General features: G+C 41.0%; 1 protein-coding gene across 2 annotated transcripts in view; it reads right to left on the minus strand.

Annotated features, from left to right (window-relative positions):
* The window catches only part of LOC143300931 (nucleolar GTP-binding protein 2-like), a 36,211-nt gene extending 16,648 nt beyond the window's left edge, over window positions 1–19,563 (minus strand). Inside the window, exons 1-11 of one of the 2 annotated variants that reach the window (XM_076614867.1) lie at window positions 19,475–19,563; window positions 18,095–18,257; window positions 16,594–16,684; window positions 15,906–16,000; window positions 13,900–14,033; window positions 12,874–12,975; window positions 11,264–11,416; window positions 8,791–8,949; window positions 5,567–5,680; window positions 2,807–2,935; window positions 451–555 (exon numbers count right to left, since the gene is read on the minus strand). In XM_076614867.1, coding sequence (XP_076470982.1) covers window positions 451–555; window positions 2,807–2,935; window positions 5,567–5,680; window positions 8,791–8,949; window positions 11,264–11,416; window positions 12,874–12,975; window positions 13,900–14,033; window positions 15,906–16,000; window positions 16,594–16,684; window positions 18,095–18,167 — 1,155 coding nt within the window. In that variant the 5' untranslated portion in view covers window positions 18,168–18,257; window positions 19,475–19,563. The remainder of the gene's footprint in view (window positions 1–450; window positions 556–2,806; window positions 2,936–5,566; window positions 5,681–8,790; window positions 8,950–11,263; window positions 11,417–12,873; window positions 12,976–13,899; window positions 14,034–15,905; window positions 16,001–16,593; window positions 16,685–18,094; window positions 18,258–19,474) is intronic. The other variant, XM_076614868.1, reaches the window with a different exon arrangement.
* Window positions 19,564–20,722: the final 1,159 nt, after the last annotated feature.

Genomic DNA, 20,722 nt, shown 5'->3' on the forward strand with positions numbered 1-20,722 from the left:
AAGCGCGTTGGGTTACGCTGCTGGTAAGGCATCTGCTCGGCAGATGTGGTGTAGCGTATATGGATTTGTCCGAACACAGTGACGCCTCCTTGAGGAACTGAATTGAACTGAACATAAGCCATGCTTTCATGATGATGGCTTTAACTCACTGACATGGAAATACTGGCAGGTTCTTAGTTTAAGAAGCATTAGGACAATGAAAAAGCTGAAAACATCTGTTTGAAAGATACTTCGTCTTTCACTTCTTGTCATACATCCAAGTCAATCCCAGGAAAGTGGAACCCAAACTACACACAGAAATATGTTGTGACAAACAAGTAATACTGCTTCTTCCTCTTCTCATTCCTACAAACAAACAAAAAAGAAAAAAAAAAGTAATATACAATTCAATACAATACAAAACAACATAATTCACAGCGCAGACCGTGAAGAGGAATGAAATCCACTCACCACCCCTTTCAACACGCTGTCAGTTCGGGTGGCCCCGGTGGGGTACACGATACCCGGACAGTCCACCAGGTAGATCCTCTTCATCAGCGTCACATACTGCCACACCTGGTCACAGGTACACCAACAACTTGTGTGAATGTCGCCACCATAGTATCTTACACAACTGGGCCATGTTCAGCAAATTTTGTGCACACATACACACAAGCATACATTTGTATTTGCATTTCTTTTTATCATAACAGATTCCTCTGTCTGAAATTTGGGCTGCTCTCCCCAGGCAGAGCGCGTCGCTACACTACAGCGCCACCCATGTTTCTATATATTTTTCTGCGTGCAGTTTTATTTGTTTTTCCTATCAAAGTGGATTTTTCTACAGAATTTTGCCAGGAACAACCCTTTCGTTGCCATGGGTTCTTTTACGTGCGCTAAGTGCATGCTGCACACGGGACCTCGGTTTATCGTCTCATCCGAATGACTAGCGTCCAGACCACCACTCAAGGTCTAGTGGATGGGGAGAAAATATAGACAGCTGAGCCGTGATTCGAACCAGCGCGCTCAGATTCTCTCGCTTCCGAGGCGGACGCGTTACCTCTAGGCCATCACTGCACGTTCTCACACAAGCAAGCAACACGCACACACAAATACATTATGCACATTTACCAGTCGGCAGTCTTAGAGGCACCCAGAGTCAAACCTTCACCAACACACACACGCACACATAAACCCATGCCCCGCCCTCCACACACACATATAAACATATTCACAGCAAATGTCTCCCAGCAAGCAACACTAAGCAAACAAACTACAGCTTTAGACATATGTCCGTATGCTTCAGCAAACGTCGTGTGTTGTAGTAATGTTATACAATAATTTTCAGTCTGTAAGGCGCTACCTTTCTTACTCAAATCCGGCGCCTGTATTTTATCGGCTGTATGCACCCTATCTGCGTTTGAAATCAAAATTCTGACCACCACGTGGGGCCACCTGACATAACAAACTCAATATATGACAAATCACGGATCACAAGAAACGCTCACAATCGCGCTAAACAGCAACAATTCAGTCTTACCACTGTTTGATATGACATGGTTCATGTTCACCATCGAATCAAATTGAAACCTGATCGCATAATACACCAAATTTCTACTCCACCTTTCAGAAAACACCGAGTGAACTACAGTTTTAACTCTCTCCATACGAACGACGAAAGAGACAACGTTAACAGCATTTCACCCCAACTACCATCATCAAAATATTGCAAGCAGAAGGCTCTTATACTGAACAGGTAAATGTTGACAAAGAGTACCACAATTCTGATGACGGAAGCTAAAGGTTGAGTCATTCAGACACCCACTGGACATCCGAGGGGTCTGTGTAGAGGAGAAGAGATGCCGTACTGAGTGAGTTAAACCCATGTCTGAGGACTTCAGCCAAACTGTGACCAAATCTGGAGAAGGGACTAACAGTGGTGTAGGCTCAACCACAAGCAAGAAACAAACAAAAAAACATCATGTGGAGTGATGGCCTAGAGGTAACGCATCCGCCTGGGAAGAGAGAGAATCTGAGCCCACTGGTTCAAATCACACCTCAGCCGGCGCTATTTTCTCCCCCTCCACTAGACCTTGAGTGGTGGTCTGGACACTAGTCATTCAGATGAGATGATAAACCCAGGTCCCATGTGCAGCATGCACTTAGCACATGTAAAAGAACCCACGGCAGCAAAGGGGTTGTTCCTGGCACAATTCTGTAGAAAAAATCCACTTCGATAGGAAAAAAAATACAAACAACCCCCCCAACCCCCCAAAACTGCACACAGGAAAAAATACCCAAAAAATGGGTGGCGCTGTAGTGTAGCGACGTGCTCTCCCTGGGGAGAGCAGCCTGAATTTCACACAGAGAAATCTGTTGTGATAAAAAGAAATACAAAATACACAAATATACAAATGGTGTCAGCTGCTCAAAAACAAAGACAAACACACCTCACCATGGTGTCAGCAAGGCTATAAACAACAAAGACAAACAAAACTCACCATGGTGTCAGCTGAGCTATAAACAACAAAGACAAACAAAACTCACCACGGTGTCAGCAAGGCTATAAACAACAAAGACAAACAAAACTCACCACGGTGTCAGCAAAGCTATAAACAACAAAGACAAACAAAACTCACCACGGTGTCAGCAAGGCTATAAACAACAAAGACAAACAAAACTCACCATGGTGTCAGCAAGGCTATAAACAACAAAGACAAACAAAACTCACCATGGTGTCAGCAAAGCTATAAACAACAAAGACAAACAAAACTCACCACGGTGTCAGCTGAGCTATAAACGACAAAGACAAACAAACAAAACTGACCTTGGTTTCCCCAGCCAGTGGCGCCACCTTGCAGACTTTCTTGGCCCTGAGGGCGTTGATGATGGAGCTCTTGCCCACGTTGGGGTAACCGATCAGGCCCACGCTGATCTGCTTCTTGTCCAGGTGCAGCTGGAAAACCAACACAACACATTTCCGTTTCACTTTCTCCAGGAGCCGTCACTGCGTTCCAAACAAATCCATATTATACGCTACACCACATCTTCTAGGCAACATAACCCAAAGTGCTTTGTCAGGCTTTGAGTGCATGAAATAATACATACATATTTCCGTACCTATCAGAGTGGATTTTTTTGCCAGAGGACAACACTTTTGTCGCCATGGGTTCATTTCAGTGCGCCAAGAGCAAGCTGCACACGGGACCTCAGTTTTATCATCTCATCCAAATGACTAGACACTCCGTTTCATTTTTGACTCACTTGTGTAAACAAAGTGAGTATGTTTTAACCCGGTGTTCGGTTGTCTGTGTGTGTGTGTGTGTGTGTGTGTGTGTGTCTGTGGTAAACTTTAACACTGACATTTTCTCTGCAACTACTTTGTCAGTTGACGCCAAATTGGGCATAAAAATAGGAAAAATTCAGTTCTTTCCAGTCATCTTGTTTAAAACAATATTGCACCTCTGGGGTGGGCACAAAAAAAATAAAAAAAGAAGCCTAATTATATGCAAACTGCATTTACTGTTATATTTATATTTTTTGTATTCTCTAAACTTGGCACTTTGACCTCTTATTCTGACACAACAACTAGAGGAGTCATTATTATCATTTTTTTGTTCAAACAGGAACTTCCTTTGCTAAGCATGGAATTTTTATTTATTTTGCAAACGTTTTGGTGCAGATGTAAAAAAGGGAAATTACTCTGTAATTAATGCTAGGGGACTTAATTCGCTTTAAACTGATCTTTCTCATCTTAAACATTACATTTTCAAATTATACTCAATACATAAATTAAAAGTGTATCACAAGTGAGTCTTGAAGGCCTTGCCTCTCTTGTTCTACATAATTTTGCCCGAGGACAACACTTTTGTTGCCATGGGTTCATTTCAGTGCACCAAGAGCAAGCTGCACAGGGGACCTCAGTTTATCATCTCATCCAAATGACTAGACACTCTGTTTCATTTTTCAAACCTGGGAGAAAGGGTGAGAGCAGGACTCAAACCCAGACCCTCACAAACTCTGTACTGGCAGATGAGCGTCTTATTTGTATTTGCATTTCTTTTTATCACAACAGATTTCTCTGTGTGAAATTCGGGCTGCTCTCCCCAGGGAGTGCGTGTCGCTACACTACAGCGCCACCCATTTTTTTGTATTTTTTCCTGTGTGCAGTTTTTATTTTTGTATTTGTTTTTCCTCTTTACGTGGATTTTTCTACAGAATTTTGCCAGGAACAACCCTTTTGTTGCCGTGGGTTCTTTTACGTGCGCTAAGTGCATGCTCACACGGGACCTCGGTTTATCGTCTCATCTGAATGACTCGCGTCCAGACCACCACTCAAGGTCTAGTGGAGGGGGAGAAAATTTCGGGGGCTGTGCCGTGATTCGAACCAGTGCGCTCAGATTCTCTCGCTTCCTAGGCGGACGCGTTACCTCTAGGCCATCACTCCACTTAACTCTTTCCGGACGAAGGAATGCTCATGCATTCCTACACAAAACGTATTCGGTTTCGGACGAAGGAATGGAATAGCATTCTCCGAAAGTAAAATTCCATCATGCGCTGTACACGTGATTTTGTGATTAGCCAAGCAGAGTGCGCTATTCTGGGTCACTCCACAATCGAACAGTATGATTGGTTAGTCTGGGATGAGTGGCCTGTCTCGCACACACGCTGACAAAGTCACTGACCGGTCGTCTGCTCGCGTGCCAGCCTGTTAGTAAAGCGGGTTCTTCTCAGAATGTTGTGAAGTGAACAAGGCAGTGACGGCAACGTTTTAGGGTTGCCGAAGTACTTGAAATGCTACAAACTGAAGGGTCGGACACTGAAGAGGTGGATGATGACGAAGAAGAAAGTGAATTTAATGCAGAAAACGAGCATGGGTATGGTGATTCGGGGTGAAAAATTGGCAGTATTTTCTACATATGGCAAAACTGTAAAAGTAAGATGAGAAATTTGATTTTTTTTTTTTATATATGTAATAGCTCAACACGTAATAAACCAGTTCTGAAAATTTCATTTTCTTACACAGTATTTTGTATTTTTTGTAATTTTTTTTCCAAACCCTTACAAATGGGCCGTCTGTGGGGAAAAGCAAGGGAGAAAACTTGTCGTCCCGAGTGAGTTAATTTTTCAAACTTGGGAGAAAGGGCGAGAGCAGGACTCAAACCCAGACCCTCACAGACACTGTGCTGGCAGATGAGCGTCTCAACAATCCTGCCATCTTCATCCAACACATCAATCAGGGGTCATCTGTGATAGGGCAGCAGCAGTATATGATTAGGAGAGTTGTGTTCAACCATATCATCAGAACAACAGTGCAGGCAACCGCTGTCCTGACGATCTGGGCAAGAATTTGATTATACTATAGAGTATCTTGCCCAAGTTACATCCCCACTCTCTCAGCCAAGATGGCTTGAGGACAGTCGGCGTTGGGATGGTTTTCAAAGACCAACTGGCCGGCAAGGCTACAGCACTAAGAGCCAGTGCGAAAGCGCTTTGATTTGTCTATGCACAAGATTCAGCGCTATATAAATACCATCATTATTATTATTTATTATAGCACACCAAGCAGCAATGAAGAGAGTCTCACATTTTTGAACTGTCGCAGAAGGTTGATGAGGGCTCCTTTACCAAAGGGCTTGGAGATGCTGGCATGGAACGCCATGGTCGGGAATTCTGACGACAGTGTGGCCACCCACTTTTGCTGTTCAAAATAGCAGTAGGAAATATATGAATCAATCAATCAATTTATGCTAATAGAACCAAAAATGAGAAACATGCACAAACACTTGTGGGAAATATGCTAATGCAAATTAATCCATGTTCCTAAAAAAAAAAAATGTTTTTAAAAGCAACACACACACACGCACAATCTCATGTTGTATATACTTTATCTTTTAATTAATCAAGTAATCTACTACCATCTATCATTATTATTTATTTTGTTTTATTCCTGTAACTCTTTTCCTTCTCAGTGCCTGATTAATCACGTCAAGTAATGCTGCTGGTCAGTCATCTGGTTAGCAGATGTGTAGTGCACTTGGATTTGTCGGAACGCAGTGATGTCCCGGAGTTACTGAACTGAACTGAACTGAACTGAACAAAACAATGCAAAACAATACACACATACTCTAGTGGAAAAGATGCAAATTAACTTCATCTGTGTTCACAAAAAGAAAACTAAGCCAACATGCAAACACTCTCAAAGTAAATATGCAAACTGATTTTACTTTGGTTCATAAAAACAAAACTCAGCAACACAATCTCTCTCTCTCTCTCTCACACACGTCAGCAAAAGCACCACCACATACTGTAACTTTCAGATGATAATATTCCTTGTGACCCTGGTACACTTGATAATAAAGACATATTCTATTCTATTCTATTCTATAAGGCATAATTTTTGTTCTCAACCTCAACCCTTATACCCAAATGCGACTTGCTCATGGATAAAATTAGTCATAGAACAAGCGGACATTTTCTGGCATACATCACAAAATAGCACCACCTCTAATTAAATATTGATGACAAAAAAAAAAGGGGGGGGGGGAATTAATTTTTTTTTTTCCCCCTGAAATTAAGTTCAAAAAGTGATCAGAGGTCGCCACACAAAATTAAAACAAAAAGGAGAAAAAAAAAAACTGCTGTATTTTATTACTTTCATCTTTAGAATTATTTTTTCATTCAGCCTAAAAAGATCTACTTTTTGACTTTGTAGTTCAACCATTGTCATGTTCACACATGTGTCAGACTTGACTGTGGGCTGAGAGATTGTGTTGCACGAGTGATAAGCCTTTGGGTACTCACATAAATTTCCAATTTTGTTTAACAAAGATCTATGCATTGTATTGGATTGTATTGCACCGTCCTGTAATATACTGTACTGTTCTGTACTGTATTGTCCTGTAATGTATTGTACCGTATTGTTCAGCACTGTATTGTCTTCTAAATGTATTGTTCTGATTTCTAGCATATTATATTGCTTTAAATTCTATTGCAATGCATTGCACTGGACTGTATTGTACTATACTTATACTATTATACTGTACTGCACTGAAAAGTATTGTATTGTTGTGTACTGCATTGTACTACAGTGTACTGCATTTCTTTGTATTATATTTACAATAATGTAATGCCTTATGGTACTGCACTGTACTGTATTATGCTATATTGTATTGTACTGAATTGTACTACATGGAATTGAACTGCACGATACTGTATTGTACTGTACTCACAACTGTACTGTATCACTCAGTGTGGTGCAGTGCAGTGCAGTGCAGTGCAGTGGAGTGGAGCGTAATGGACTGTAGTGTACTGCAGTGTATTGTATTACACTGTACTGCATTGTATTGGTGTATTCTTCTTCTACGTTCGTGGACTGCAACTCCCTTCTTCTTCTGCGTTCGTGGGCTTCAACTCCCACATTCACTCGTATATACGCAAGTGGGCTTTTTACGTGTAAGACCATTTTTACCCCGCCATGTAGGCAGCCATACTCTGCTTTCGGGGGTGTGCATGCTGGGTATGTTCTTGTTTCCATAACCCACCGAACGCTGACATGGGTTACAGGATCTTTAACGTGCGTATTTGATCTTCTGCTTGCGTATACACACGAAGGGGGTTCAGGCACTGGCAGGTCTGCACATATGTTGACCTGGGAGATCAGAAAAATCTCCACCCTTTACCCACCAGGCGCCGTCACCGTGATTCGAACCCGGGACCCTCAGATCGAAAGTCCAACGCTTTAACCATTTGGCTATGGCGCCCGTCACTGCAACTCCCATATTAACTTGTATGTACACGAGTGGGCTTTCATGTGCATGACCGTTGTTCCCCTGCTATGTTGGCAGCCATACTCAGAGATGTGCATGCCAGGTATGTTCTTGTTTCCATAAGCCACCAAACGCTGACATGGATCTGAGGATGTTTAACTTGCATATTTGATCTTCTGCTTGAGTATACACACGAAGGGGGTTCAGGCACAAGCAGGTCTGCACATGTGTTGACCTGGGAGATCGTAAACATCTCCACCCTTTACCCACCAGGCGCCATCACCGTGAGTCGAACCCAGGACCCTCAGACTGAAAGTCAAATGCTTTGACCACTCGGCTATTGTGCCCGTCACGTTGTGTTGTATTGTATTATTGACTCACTTGTGTAAACAAAGTGAGTCTATGTTTTAACCTGGTATTCAGTTGTCTGTGTGTGTGAGTGTGTGTGTGTCTCTGTGTGTCCGTGGTAAACTTTAACATTGACATTTTTTCTGCAAATACTTTGTCAGTTGACACCAAATTAGGCATAAAAATAGGAAAAATTCAGTTCTTTCCTGTCATCTTGTTTAAAACAATATTGCACCTCTGGGATGGGCACAAAAAAATTAAAACTGAAGCCTAATTATATGCAAACTGCATTTACCGTTATATTCATATTTTTTGTATTCTCTAAACTTGGCACTTTGATCTGATATTCTGACCCAACAACAAGAGCAGTGATTATTATCATTTTTTGTTCAAACAGGAACTTCTTTTGCTAAGAATGGAAGTTTTATTTATTTTGCAAACGTTTTGGTGCAGATAGTAAAGGGAAATTACTCTGTAATTAATGCTAGGGGACTTAATTTGCTTTAAACTGATCTTTCTCATCTTAAACATTACATTTTGAAATTATACTCAATACATAAAAAGCTTGTGTGTTTTACTCTCAGTCACAAGCGAGTCTTGAAGGCCTTGCCTCTCTTGTTTTGTATTGTATTGTATTGTACCATACTGTACTGTGTTCTCCTGTACCGTAGTGCAGAAGAAGACCAGTACTCACAGTAGCCCAGGCAGGCACGAGGTCCACCTTGTTGATGACGAGGATGAGGTGTTTGTGGGGCTTTTCCTTCTGCAGGTACTTCTCCACCTGGTAGCACCTGGTGCCCGGAGGGTCACGGGCATCTAGAACTTGCAGTATCACGTCAGAGGAGTCGATCACCTGCCCAAGAAACAAGACAGTGGCAACTTCTTCTTCTTCTTCTTCTGCGTTCGTGGGCTGCAACTCCCATGTTCACTCGTATATACACGAGTGGGCTTTTATGTGTATGACCGTTTTTACCCCGCCATGTAGGCAGCCATACTCCGCTTTCGGGGGTGTGCATGCTGGGTATGTTCTTGTTTCCATAACCCAATGAACGCTGACATGGATTACAGGATCTTTAACGTGCGTATTTGATCTTTTGCTTGCATATACACATGAAGGGGGTTCAGGCACTAGCAGGTCTGCACATATGTTGACCTGGGAGATCGGAAAAATCTCCACCCTTTACCCACCAGGCGCTGTCACCGAGATTCGAACCCGGGACCCTCAGATTGAAAGTCCAACGCTTTTAACCATTCGGCTATTGCGCCCGTCAGACAGTGGCAACAAAATCACACACAATTTCACCTGCAGAGGATGAACCCCCCCCCCAAAAAAAAAACCACCACCACCAATAACACACACTTCACTTATATTTCACCGGAGATTAGAAAAGAGAGATAAACCACTCGCGGCAGGCCCCTTCTTACTGTCTATAACAGTGCTGAAGCCGTTTTGGGGCACACACGCAGTGCGGAAGGGTGGGGGTAAATCACCCTCTCCTTCCCCACCCGAAGGAAACTGGTCGGTTCTGACGGTTCAGCTGCAGTAAAGCGAAAGTTAAGTTACGCCTGGAATTTCCCACGTGTAGTAAGATTCGCTGTATACAATGAAAACCGATTCATTTTTGCTTTGGTTTTTAGCACGTTTGCATCTGCTTGAGTATAGATAATATAAAAAGAAAATAAAGCAGCTCCCCCCACCACCAACTCCACCCCCTCCCCCAGCGCAATGTTGCACATGAGAGAGACAGTTATAAATTATTGAACTGCGTTTTCGTAACGCTACTTTTTCTTCACACTTTCTGGTTTACATCACCATTTCTTCAAAAAAAAAAAAAAAAAAAAAAAAAAAAAAAATCAAAACATAAAACACATATTCAGCTCTGTCTCTCTTCTAACATCTGTCTATACATACATACATGAATACATATATACATAATTTCATATAGATCTATCAGTATGTAAATCTAAATCTATCTATATGTACATAATCATATATATAATTCATATATATACGAATGCTTCATGTTGCCCGAGCAGACCGTTGTATTGTGCTCTATCTCTCTCTCTAAGTCTCTGTCTCTGTCTCTCTCTCTCGGGAGTTTACATGGCTGTTAAAAGCATCTACGATTCTGTACTTGTATGTGTTCATGACAAAGGTATTTATTCAGACTTTTTTCAGTGTCCAAGAGGGGTTAAACAAGGTCGTATGCCAAGCACACAGCTGTTTTCCTTTTTCATCGGTGAATTGGCAGTGGAGTTATCAAAGAAGGGGAGACATGGAATACAAATGATACCTGGCGCAACAGATTTGCTCTTAATGCTATTTGCTGATGATGTTGTTCTCTTGTCTGACACACCCATAGGGTTACAAAATCAATTAAATGCCCTTAAGCAAGAAACAGACAGACTACAACAAACAGTGAATCTCGATAAGACCAATATTATAGTTTTCCGCAATGGAGGTCATCTTTCGACTCGTGAAAAATGGTGCTGTGGTGATAGGGAAATAAAAGTAACCAATACATATAAATATTTAGGAATGTTATTCACAACAAAATTGAGTTTGACATCTGCGTGGGATGAAGCAAACAGAAAAGGGAAAAAAGGTGTAATCCAAATTATAAAATCACTCAGGAGACTGCGTTCGACTGACGCTTTCCTTTCGTATGGGCGGGGCAAAGGCAGCTCATGAATAATGAATGCGTGTCGCGGCGCAGGCTGCCTGGCTTCAGCAATTTCTGCAAGTGGTTTATCTCTCTTTTCTAATCTCCGATTTCACCTATAAAAGAGAAAAACAACAACACACACACACAGACACAAAAAACAATGGCAACAAAATTACACACCTTTCACCTGCTGAAGAAAAAGTGAAAACAAAATTACATATTTCACCTCCAATTCACCAGCAGAAGAAAACAACAAAAATGAAAACAAAAATAACAGTGGCAAGAAAATTACACACATTTCATTTAAATTTCGCCTACAGAAGAAAAAAGAAAGAAACAAAAAAACAGTGGCAACAAAATTACACAAGTTTCACCTTCATTTCACCTATAGAAGAAACAAGACAGTGGCGACAAAATTAACACATATTTCACCTGGAGAAGAAAAAAACAACAAAAAACAAAAAAACCACCCCAAAAACCCAGTAGCGTCAAGCATCCCACCTTGTACAGCTCGTTCCAGATGCGTTTTGATTGGCCGGCCTTGAAGACCACCTCCGGCTCCTCCTCCCTCACCCCCTCGTCCTCCCGCACAATGTCGCCGTCCTTGCTGGCGTCATAGTTTTCATGGGCCTCATGGGCACGCTCCATCATCTCCTGTCAACCACACACAGCCAGGCCCATACAGGTTTAGGACGATGATATCACAGGCTGACATACCGTAAAAATCTGGCTGCTGAGCACTTCGGGTTTTTTTTAGCTGCATCCCCCGATTTTCTTAAAAATAGGAAATTTTCCATCTAAAATTACGTTTAAATAACATACTTACTGTGACCCAACTAGTGCAGACTTCGGCAGGGGTCTGACATTCCTGTCCTGTGCAAACTACTATCCGCCTATGCGAAGAAAACAAAACTACGGCCAATAACTTTTCTATCTAAAATTGCGTTTAAATAACATACTTACTGTGACCCAACTAGTGCAGACTTCGGCAGGGGTCTGACATTCCTGTCCTGTGCAAACTACTATCCACCTATGCGGAGAAAACGAAAGTACTACGGCCGATAACCTCCCGGAAGTAGGTAACCTCCCCTTTGTCCCCCTGGCTAGCGCCCTCTTTTTCCGGCAGCCATCATGACTCCTGTTCCTGTGCTCTTCATACGGCTAAGTTGTTGTTGTTTTTTGTATTTTCTGCCTGTCTGTTGATTCTCTGGCGTTCTTGTTTTTTGTCAAATTATGTCTCCAACCAGGTCACATAATTATGTAGCTCGATTGGGCAATTGCGCTAAAATTAAGGCGCGATCGCAATCGATTCGCTGAATTGGGAATTTATTCACACATAAGCCGCAGTGGTTTATGAGAAGCACGTGTTACCCCTCCCCCACCCCCCTCCCCTCCCCTCCCCCTATCATCTCCTGTTAACCATATACAGCCAGACCATACAGGTTCAGAAGATGATATTGGTTGGCTGGCTGTTTTTTTGGTGGTTTTTTTTTCCCCCCCTATTACCAGTATCTCAAATTTCTGCTTAAATAAGAAAAAGGATAAAAAGCAGGAAGAAAGAGAGAGAGAGAGTGAGAGTGAGAGAGAAAGCAATCAAGATGTCAATGCATGTGTTAATCTATGTTTGTTTTTTAATAATCATTATTTTTTTCTTTTGGTTTCAAATTTAGAAATACCCTTTCATACTGTTACCATATCAAATATGCACTGAAATTACCAGATGAGTCAAAAGTCATCTTTTGGATGTATTGCTGAAGTATACCTGTAGTATGAAAATGTTATACATATGCACAGAAATATAAAAAAGAAAAAAAGAGTTTAGGAGATGACATACAGACATACCATAAAAATTGGGCTACTGAGCTCATCGTTATATAATTTCCATAGGGTGGGGATACTGTTTATAAAGAAAGAGCCCCCCACCTTGTGTGTTTATATATATATATATATATATATATATATATATATATATATATATATATAAACAAACTAACATACGAATCAACCACCAAGAAACAAACACCAAACTACTTCATCCTGTTCAGGGCACAAATCACCACATCTTTAAACCCAACCCTACCCAAATCACACAAAGAAACACATTCACTCACCTCCATGCTGGAAAACTGCAGGGTGGGCCTCTTCCTGGTGGCCTTCTTTCCAAAACACTGACTGAAGGACATGGTGTCCAGAATATGCTGACCTTGTACATTCTGAAACAGAAAACCAAACAACACATGTCGTACAGAACCTAATACTTTTTTTTTTTTTTTTTTTTTTTAAACGCATGCAAAAAAAATGATGTGTTACAAAAACAAACAAACAAATAAGAAATATGGGTCAGGCTGAGAGTTTCATGTTTTAGTGGAGTTATGGCCTAAAGGTAACATGTCCGCCTAGGAAACGAGAGAATCTGAGCGCGCTGGTCTGAATCACGGCTCAGCCGCCGATATTTTCTCCCCCTCCACTAGACCTTGAACGGTGGTCTGGACGCTAGTCATTCGGATGAGACGATAAACCGAGGTCCCATGTGCAGCATGCACTTAACGCACGTAAAAGAACCCACGGCAACAAAAGGGTTGTTCCTGGCAAAATTCTGTAGAAAAATCTACTTTGATAGGAAAAAGAAATAAAACTGTATGCAGGAAAAATATATAAAAAAAATGGGTGGTGCTGTAGTGTAGCGACACACTCTCCCTGGGGAGAACAGGCTGAATTTCACACAGAGAGATCTGTTGTGATAAAAAGAAATACAAATACAAACATATCATCCCCAAACAGAAAGAGAGAAACAAGGAAAAGAAACTGGGAGTAATTTGTTTTTAATGAAAATGAACACCAGTAACCAGTAAGTCACATACCAAAGAAAACCCTTTCACAAACACAAAAGTCATGTATATGTATATACAGATAAGGAAATAATAATGTGTATGCTTCAGCGCAAGCACACACACACACACACACAAACACCTGCCCAGTTCTTTTATTTCCTTGTTTCTTGTGTGTGACATTTAAATAAACAAACAACAACAAAAAAAAAGACACAGAAGAAAGGGCGGGAGGGGGGTGTGTGTGTGCGGGGGAGTTGGGGGGAAGGGGGCGGGGTGAAGGGTGAAGGGTGAAGGGTGTGTCCTGACCTTGCTGACAGGGTTGAGCAGCGTGATGGGCTGCTTGGTCAGTCGCATCACCACCTTGTACGGGTCCTTCTTCACTTTCTCCATCTCCTCCTGAAACTCCTGCAGCGCTGAGCTCTTGATGGTCCTCGTGTTACCTGGCAGGATCGTTAACACACATGTCACATGTCGTTACCTGGTGGGATCGTTAACACACACATGTCACATGTCATTACCTGGTGGGATTGTTAACACACATGTCACATGTCGTTACCTGGTGGGATCGTTAACACACATGTCACATGTCGTTACCTGGTGGGATCGTAAACACACGTCATATGTCGTTACCTGGTGGGATTGTTAACACACACATTGTTACCTGGTGGGATTGTTAACACACATCGTGTATCATTACCTGGTGGTATCATCAATACACATATCACATATCGTTACCTGGTGGTATCATCAATACATATAAATATCACAAGTCATTAGCTGGTGGATTTGTCAATATACCTGTGGATTCATCAGTACACATGTCGTTACCTGCTGGTATCGTCATTAAACATATAGCATGTCATTACCTGTCGGCATTGTCAATACACTTTTGACAAGTTATTTCCTGATGATATTGTAAATATAGATACATATAAATCTTATATATATACAATTTATTAATATTATTCTTTCTATCAAAAGTTATTACCTGACAGTATCATCAATACACATATCACAACTTTCTGATAAAGTTTTAACCTGATCATATCTAAGTACGCAAAAGTCGATAACTGATATTACTGTAAATTAATTTGAATCATACAAACATCACAAGCCATCACTGCCTGATGGTTTAATAATACCTAATGTTATTATTATTATCATTATTTTTTTTTTTTTTAATCATAAATACACATATCACAGTCATGATTGATCATACTGAAAACGTATTTTGTACCATACTTTTTGCCTTCAGTTAAACACCTGCCGTGTTGAGTACCTGATTGTCCTCATGACGGGCACAATAGCCGAGTGGTTAAAGCGTTGGACTGTCAATCCGAGGGTCCTGGGTTCGAATCACGGTGACGGCGCCTGGTGGGTAAAGGGTGGAGATTTTTACGATCTCACAGGTCAACATATGCGCAGACCTGCTAGTGCCTGAACCCCCTTCGTGTGTATATGCAAGCAGTAGATCAAATACACACGTTAAAGATCCTGTAATCCATGTCAGCGTTTCTGTGGGTTATGGAAACAGTAACATACCCAGCATGCACACCCCCGAAAACGGAGTATGGCTGCCTACATGGCGGGGTAAAAAACGGTCATACACGTAAAAGCCCACTTGTGTGCATACGAGTGAATGTGGGAGTTGCAGCCCACGAACGAAGAAGAAGAAGATGATGGTACTCATATTACATGGTGTTGTTGAAACACTTACCATGCGCCATGATGCTCATCTTTAAAACACTTTCCTCACAAACCTACCTGCACACCTTTTGGTCTATAATTACATCTCTTCACATTTTGAGAATTCACCTTTCTGCACATCTTCCTATCTCTCATGACCTACAAGATTTGTATTTGTATTTGTATTCCTTTTTATCACAACAAATTTCTCTGCTGCTCTCCCAGGGAGAGTGCGTCACTACACTACAGCGCCACCCTTTTTTTTTCTTTTTTTTTTTTTTACCTGCGTGCAGTTTTTATTTGGTTTTTTTCTATCGAAGTGGATTTTTCTACAAAATTTTGCAAAGAACAACCCTTTTGTTGCTGTGGGTTCTTTTACGTGTGCTAAGTGCATGCTGCACACAGGACCTCGGTTTATCGTCTCATCCAAATGACTAGTGTCCAGACCACCACTCAAGGTCTAGTTGTGGGGGAGAAAATATCGGCAGCTGAGCCGTGATTCAAACCAGCGCGCTCAGATTCTCTCGCTTCCTAGGCGGACGCGTTACCTCTAGGCCATCACTCCACATTCATCATGAGTGAAATGAAATCCATGCAGCAACCAGAGGAAAACACAGACGACTTACCAAACCATTTTCTGTTGGGCTCCACTCGTGCCTGTGAGCCTGAAGGGAGGGTACTCTGAAAGGCAGCTGCCTTCACTATCTTTCCCGCTCTGTTCCTGAAATACAATGAAAGCACACACAATTTGTTAAAACTGACATTATGCAAAAATATACGTTGCTTCTCTTTCTGGTAAGCCTTACAGTTAAAACCCTACAGCCAAAAAAAAAAAAAAAAGAAAGAAAAAAAAAAAAAAAAAAAAAAAGAAAGAAAAAAAAAAAAAAAAAAAAAAAAAAACGGAAAAAAGAAGAAGAAAACCCCCCCAACCCAACATTGAACTGACCTTAAAATTATACAATACTACTAATAAATACAACAGACTTTACTGTTCACATAATGCAAACAAGTTAAAGCACTTCAAATTCAATGTTATTCACAATAACAAAAAGAGTACACAAATCTGAATCTGAGGATTTTTGTTGTTTGTTATGTAACTTTTTAACTTAACAGAAAATGAATATCTGGCCTGAAGCTTTCTTTTTAAAAAAAAAATGATCAAACACAATTCAAGTTCAACGAGACATCCTATCAAAACTACCAAAATGACAAATGCCAATATTTTACTAAAAGGAAAGTTCACTGGATCAGTAGATGCATATCAAGTTATTAAGCTCTTTGTTCACTAAAATATCTACCAATCCTGCCACCAACCTCTTTGGTTTCCCCCCACGGTACATCTGCAGTCGCTTGATGGTGCTTTTGTCTCTCATGTTTTGGCCTGTCCCTTTCACTTTCTCTCGATCTGTCATGCACGGAAACATGAATAATGATATATAAAAAAAATTTAAGAGCATGTCCAGCAAATGCATGCATCTACAACATAGTTACATACCATTCAACATCCCAAGCCCTCCCCACCCACCCACAAAATTAATTGCATTCATCACTCACACACACACACACACACACACACACAGAGGGAGACACACACACACACAAAATCACAATCCCCTTTCCAAATAACATACAATTATATGAATAAAGCTCCAGAGACATTTATCTTCTACAATTAGTACAATTTACAACTTGAGTACAAATAAGTGAATAATAATTTCTAACATATGAAAAGCTTGAATTAACAACAGATGATTATTTTGGAACAAAGCAATGAATGAATTATAACCATATGGCAAAAATGTATTGTAGTTTGTACACAGATGTCAGGTTGAAATGAAATATTCTAAGAATAACAAATTCTGAAGAAACTACAAATTCACTTTTAGAACATTACTGCAGCAGCACAACAAACTAGGACAACCTTCCATGCTATACAAGATTTTCCATAGCAAACTGCAACTCATAGTGATACTGTCATACTCATAGTGAAAAACATGTCTCAATCACACCACCATGCTAAAAAACAAACAAGTAATTCAATTACAATGTATACATACATGTCCATGTGCCTGTATACAAATAATGCATGCAAATAATGCATGTACACACACACACACAGTCTTCAGCGTGAGTTCAGGCCAGTGCAGATGCAGACAAAATTTAAGACAGCTTGAAGTCTGGTATTTATAAATTTGGCCAGTGTCTGTGTGAGTTTTGTAGGGTACTGGAGGATCGCATATTTACTCGCTTTCTGTTGTTTCCGACATGATCCCATAACTTGACTATGTCAGTTTGTGTTACATACACTATATCAACTAATCAAGCATATGAGGTGGGGGTAACCAGCGAGAGGGATTGGTAGGTGGGAGGGGGTTTGGGGTGGGGGGGCTTATGGGCCTTGCATTGACTTGAGATAATGAGATCTCTTGAGATCTCTTGAAGACCCCAACCCACCTCCAAACTCCCTCGCACACAAAACAAAATCTGTCAGAATCTTCAAAATGATGAGAAATCAAAGTAGATGATTACGACAGGCTGGTGGTATCTTTGCCTTCAGTCTCCGTTCTAGAGGTGTTCGGAGCCCTCAAAGCTCAAGTGACGGACCTTTGAGTGCAACAAAATGCTAACACACGGATTCTGTCATTATGGATTTGTAACTGTAAGCAAGTTGATATGAATATAAAAGGCTTTAATAATTTTTACAAGCGTGTTTAAACGACCATTCATTCTCGATTCATTTCATCGCTGAGTGAGCGAAACAACACGCGATCGATTCAACAAGAAAACCTTTTTTGACTTCAACACGTAGACGTACCTGGATTCATACTATGTCCAGCCTTGTTTATTTTGTCCCTTGGACCAGTCTTTCTGGCTTTAGGTTTTGCCATTCTGAAATTATAGTAGTGACACCTTTAAAAAAAAAATGTACTTCTTTCGTTGTGGCACACTCCACACACGTGAAATTATTCCGGAAGCAGCTGTGAAGAAAAAACACATTCAGCAGTAAATGTTAAAGCAAAAACTTAAAAGCAGCACTCGGTACATAAATCAGTTGTTAAAAACAGCAATAAAATATAACTAGGTGGACACATTTTTATGTAGAAGATATTTGGATTACAATTATATTCAGGCAGTCTAACTTTCGTCTTTTTACCTAAAAAAAAAGCAAATCTGGAATGAACTGGGTGTACTATCAACTTGGGGGGGGGGGGGGGGGGGAGGGCGAAGACATACACTTTAATGTTTGCAAAACAGACAACATGGAACAGAAAGGAAAAAACTAAATTGAAAAAAATATAAACTAATAAGAGATTTGCGACACTTTGGCACTTTGTCATTTGCTTAAAGTACATGTGACAGGGAGGTAATGTGCCTTTTTATTCACTCCCCAAGGAGACACAAGAAATAAACCTTTTGCCTTGCCTTGCCTTGCCTCCAAGGTTTGGACAGTACACAGAAAACAAAGCACATATAAATTATATGATAAATATTTACGCATGTAAGATCAACACATCCATACAAACACATACTAAAGTACATATAAATCCTGAAATAATTATTTGGGGGGCGAGAGAGAAAGGGATGCTTCTTGTTTACCATCCCTCCTGTTTCTGCTTATACCATCTCTCCTTTCCTGTTACTATTATTACTATCCCTCCTGTTACCACTATCCCTCCTGGTACTATTATCGCTATCTCCCATGTAACTAATACGATCCCTCCTGTTACTCTTATTACTATCCATCCTGTTACTATGATTAAAATCCCTCCTATTACTGTTAATATCATCCTTCCTGTTACAATATTACCATCCCTCCTGTTACCATTATTACTATCCCTTCAGTTACCATTATTACTAGTCATCTGTTACTGTTACTATCCCTTCTTCAGTTATTACTGTCGCTCCTAAGAAGGAAACCAAAGTGAGCTGAGGGTGTTGAAGACTCCAAATGCCTACATATCATTATTTTATGAGAGTAACATTAAAAACGGATCTCAAGTGTGCATGCATCTGCATGTGTGTGTGTGTGTATGCGCGCACGTGTGCATTCTATATCAGTGTGTCTGTGTGATGTGTGTTTATATATGACAGCATGTGTGTGTGTGTTAAAGAGAAACAATGTGAGAGGATAACAAGCAGAGTGAAATTTCTTTACTTTTTTGAAAATGATGAGAATAAATAAAGTAAAACATACTAAATTCTTCTTCTTCAGTGTTCCCAGGCCATGTTCAGACGGTCAGTCCAGAGTAGGTTACAAAGTCCACAGTCTGCTGGAGCTCTGTAGCCGTTACCCACACTTTTTTTTTTTTTTTTTGCTGCCCGTCATCTGCACCATTTCAGTGGCATTACTCCCACGCCACTCATTTAGATTCCCCCATACACGGCCACACCTGGGTTTGTCCGTCGTAGTTCCAGCGTCGGCAGTCCACAGGGAACCATCGATGTTAGGTCGCCAGGAGGCCACACACCAGAGGAGACCCTGCACTGCTGCCGAGTCACTTCGGTGGTGCGTTACCCACAACTTGCCCTGGAGCGCTGTGGGACTGGGGCCAGATCTGGCGCCTCAGCCCTTTGTGTAGAGGGCAGTCTTGCAGGACATGGGCTGGAGTTTGAGGAGCGGTGTCACACGGGCATTGGTCTGTGTGGGAAATTTTCAGTTTGTAGAGATGGGAGAGGAGCTGGCAGTGGCCTGTGCACAGTCTGAAGACGATGACGTGCTGAGCTCGACCCACAAGACATGGTCAGATCTTCTTTACGTGTTTCTAATGATGTTGCAAGGGTATTAGCTCGGCCTTGTCAGGCTTGACAAATTTGTTTACGTATCTCACCCGTTCCCTTCCTTCCCACTGCGGCTGAGCGTGAGCCGCATCTGAAAGAGGAAAAGAAGGGACCCTCGTTTAGCGTTTAGACACTCAACACTGTTCTGTGTATTTGTTCTTTCAAAGTTGGTGAAGTCACACACAGTGACTGACCTGAAGTACATCGTTTAACATCAAAACTTCAAAGAGCTTTTTTTTTTGTTGGAACACTGATGTAAATGTCTCTATTCATCGGGTCACCTTATTTGTTCCAAAGTCTGCTTCCAAGAGCAATGTTCCGATTATCATTATCAGTAATCTATTCGTTGTCCAATAATAACTTTCTTGCCAGACTGAGATGAAAGGGGTCTGCTTTGTCATAAATTTTCCAGAAAGAGAATATCCAGATGTGACTTGTGTGTGTGATGTCATAATGGAAAACAAAGAATGAAAATCCGAAAAATCTTCGCAGAAACCAATTAAAAAATTTCTTTTCAATGAAAAAAAAGTTACATATATAGATTAGATAGATCAGTAAATGTGCCTTTGTTAGTGCAGATGCATGTATCCCAGTGCACAGTGAACAAACCCAACTATATGTTTTCGGTGAATCATGCACAACTGTGCTTACACGAGGGATCCAA

This window comes from Babylonia areolata, chromosome 27 (assembly GCF_041734735.1).
Source record: "Babylonia areolata isolate BAREFJ2019XMU chromosome 27, ASM4173473v1, whole genome shotgun sequence".
NCBI lineage: Eukaryota > Metazoa > Mollusca > Gastropoda > Neogastropoda > Buccinidae > Babylonia > Babylonia areolata.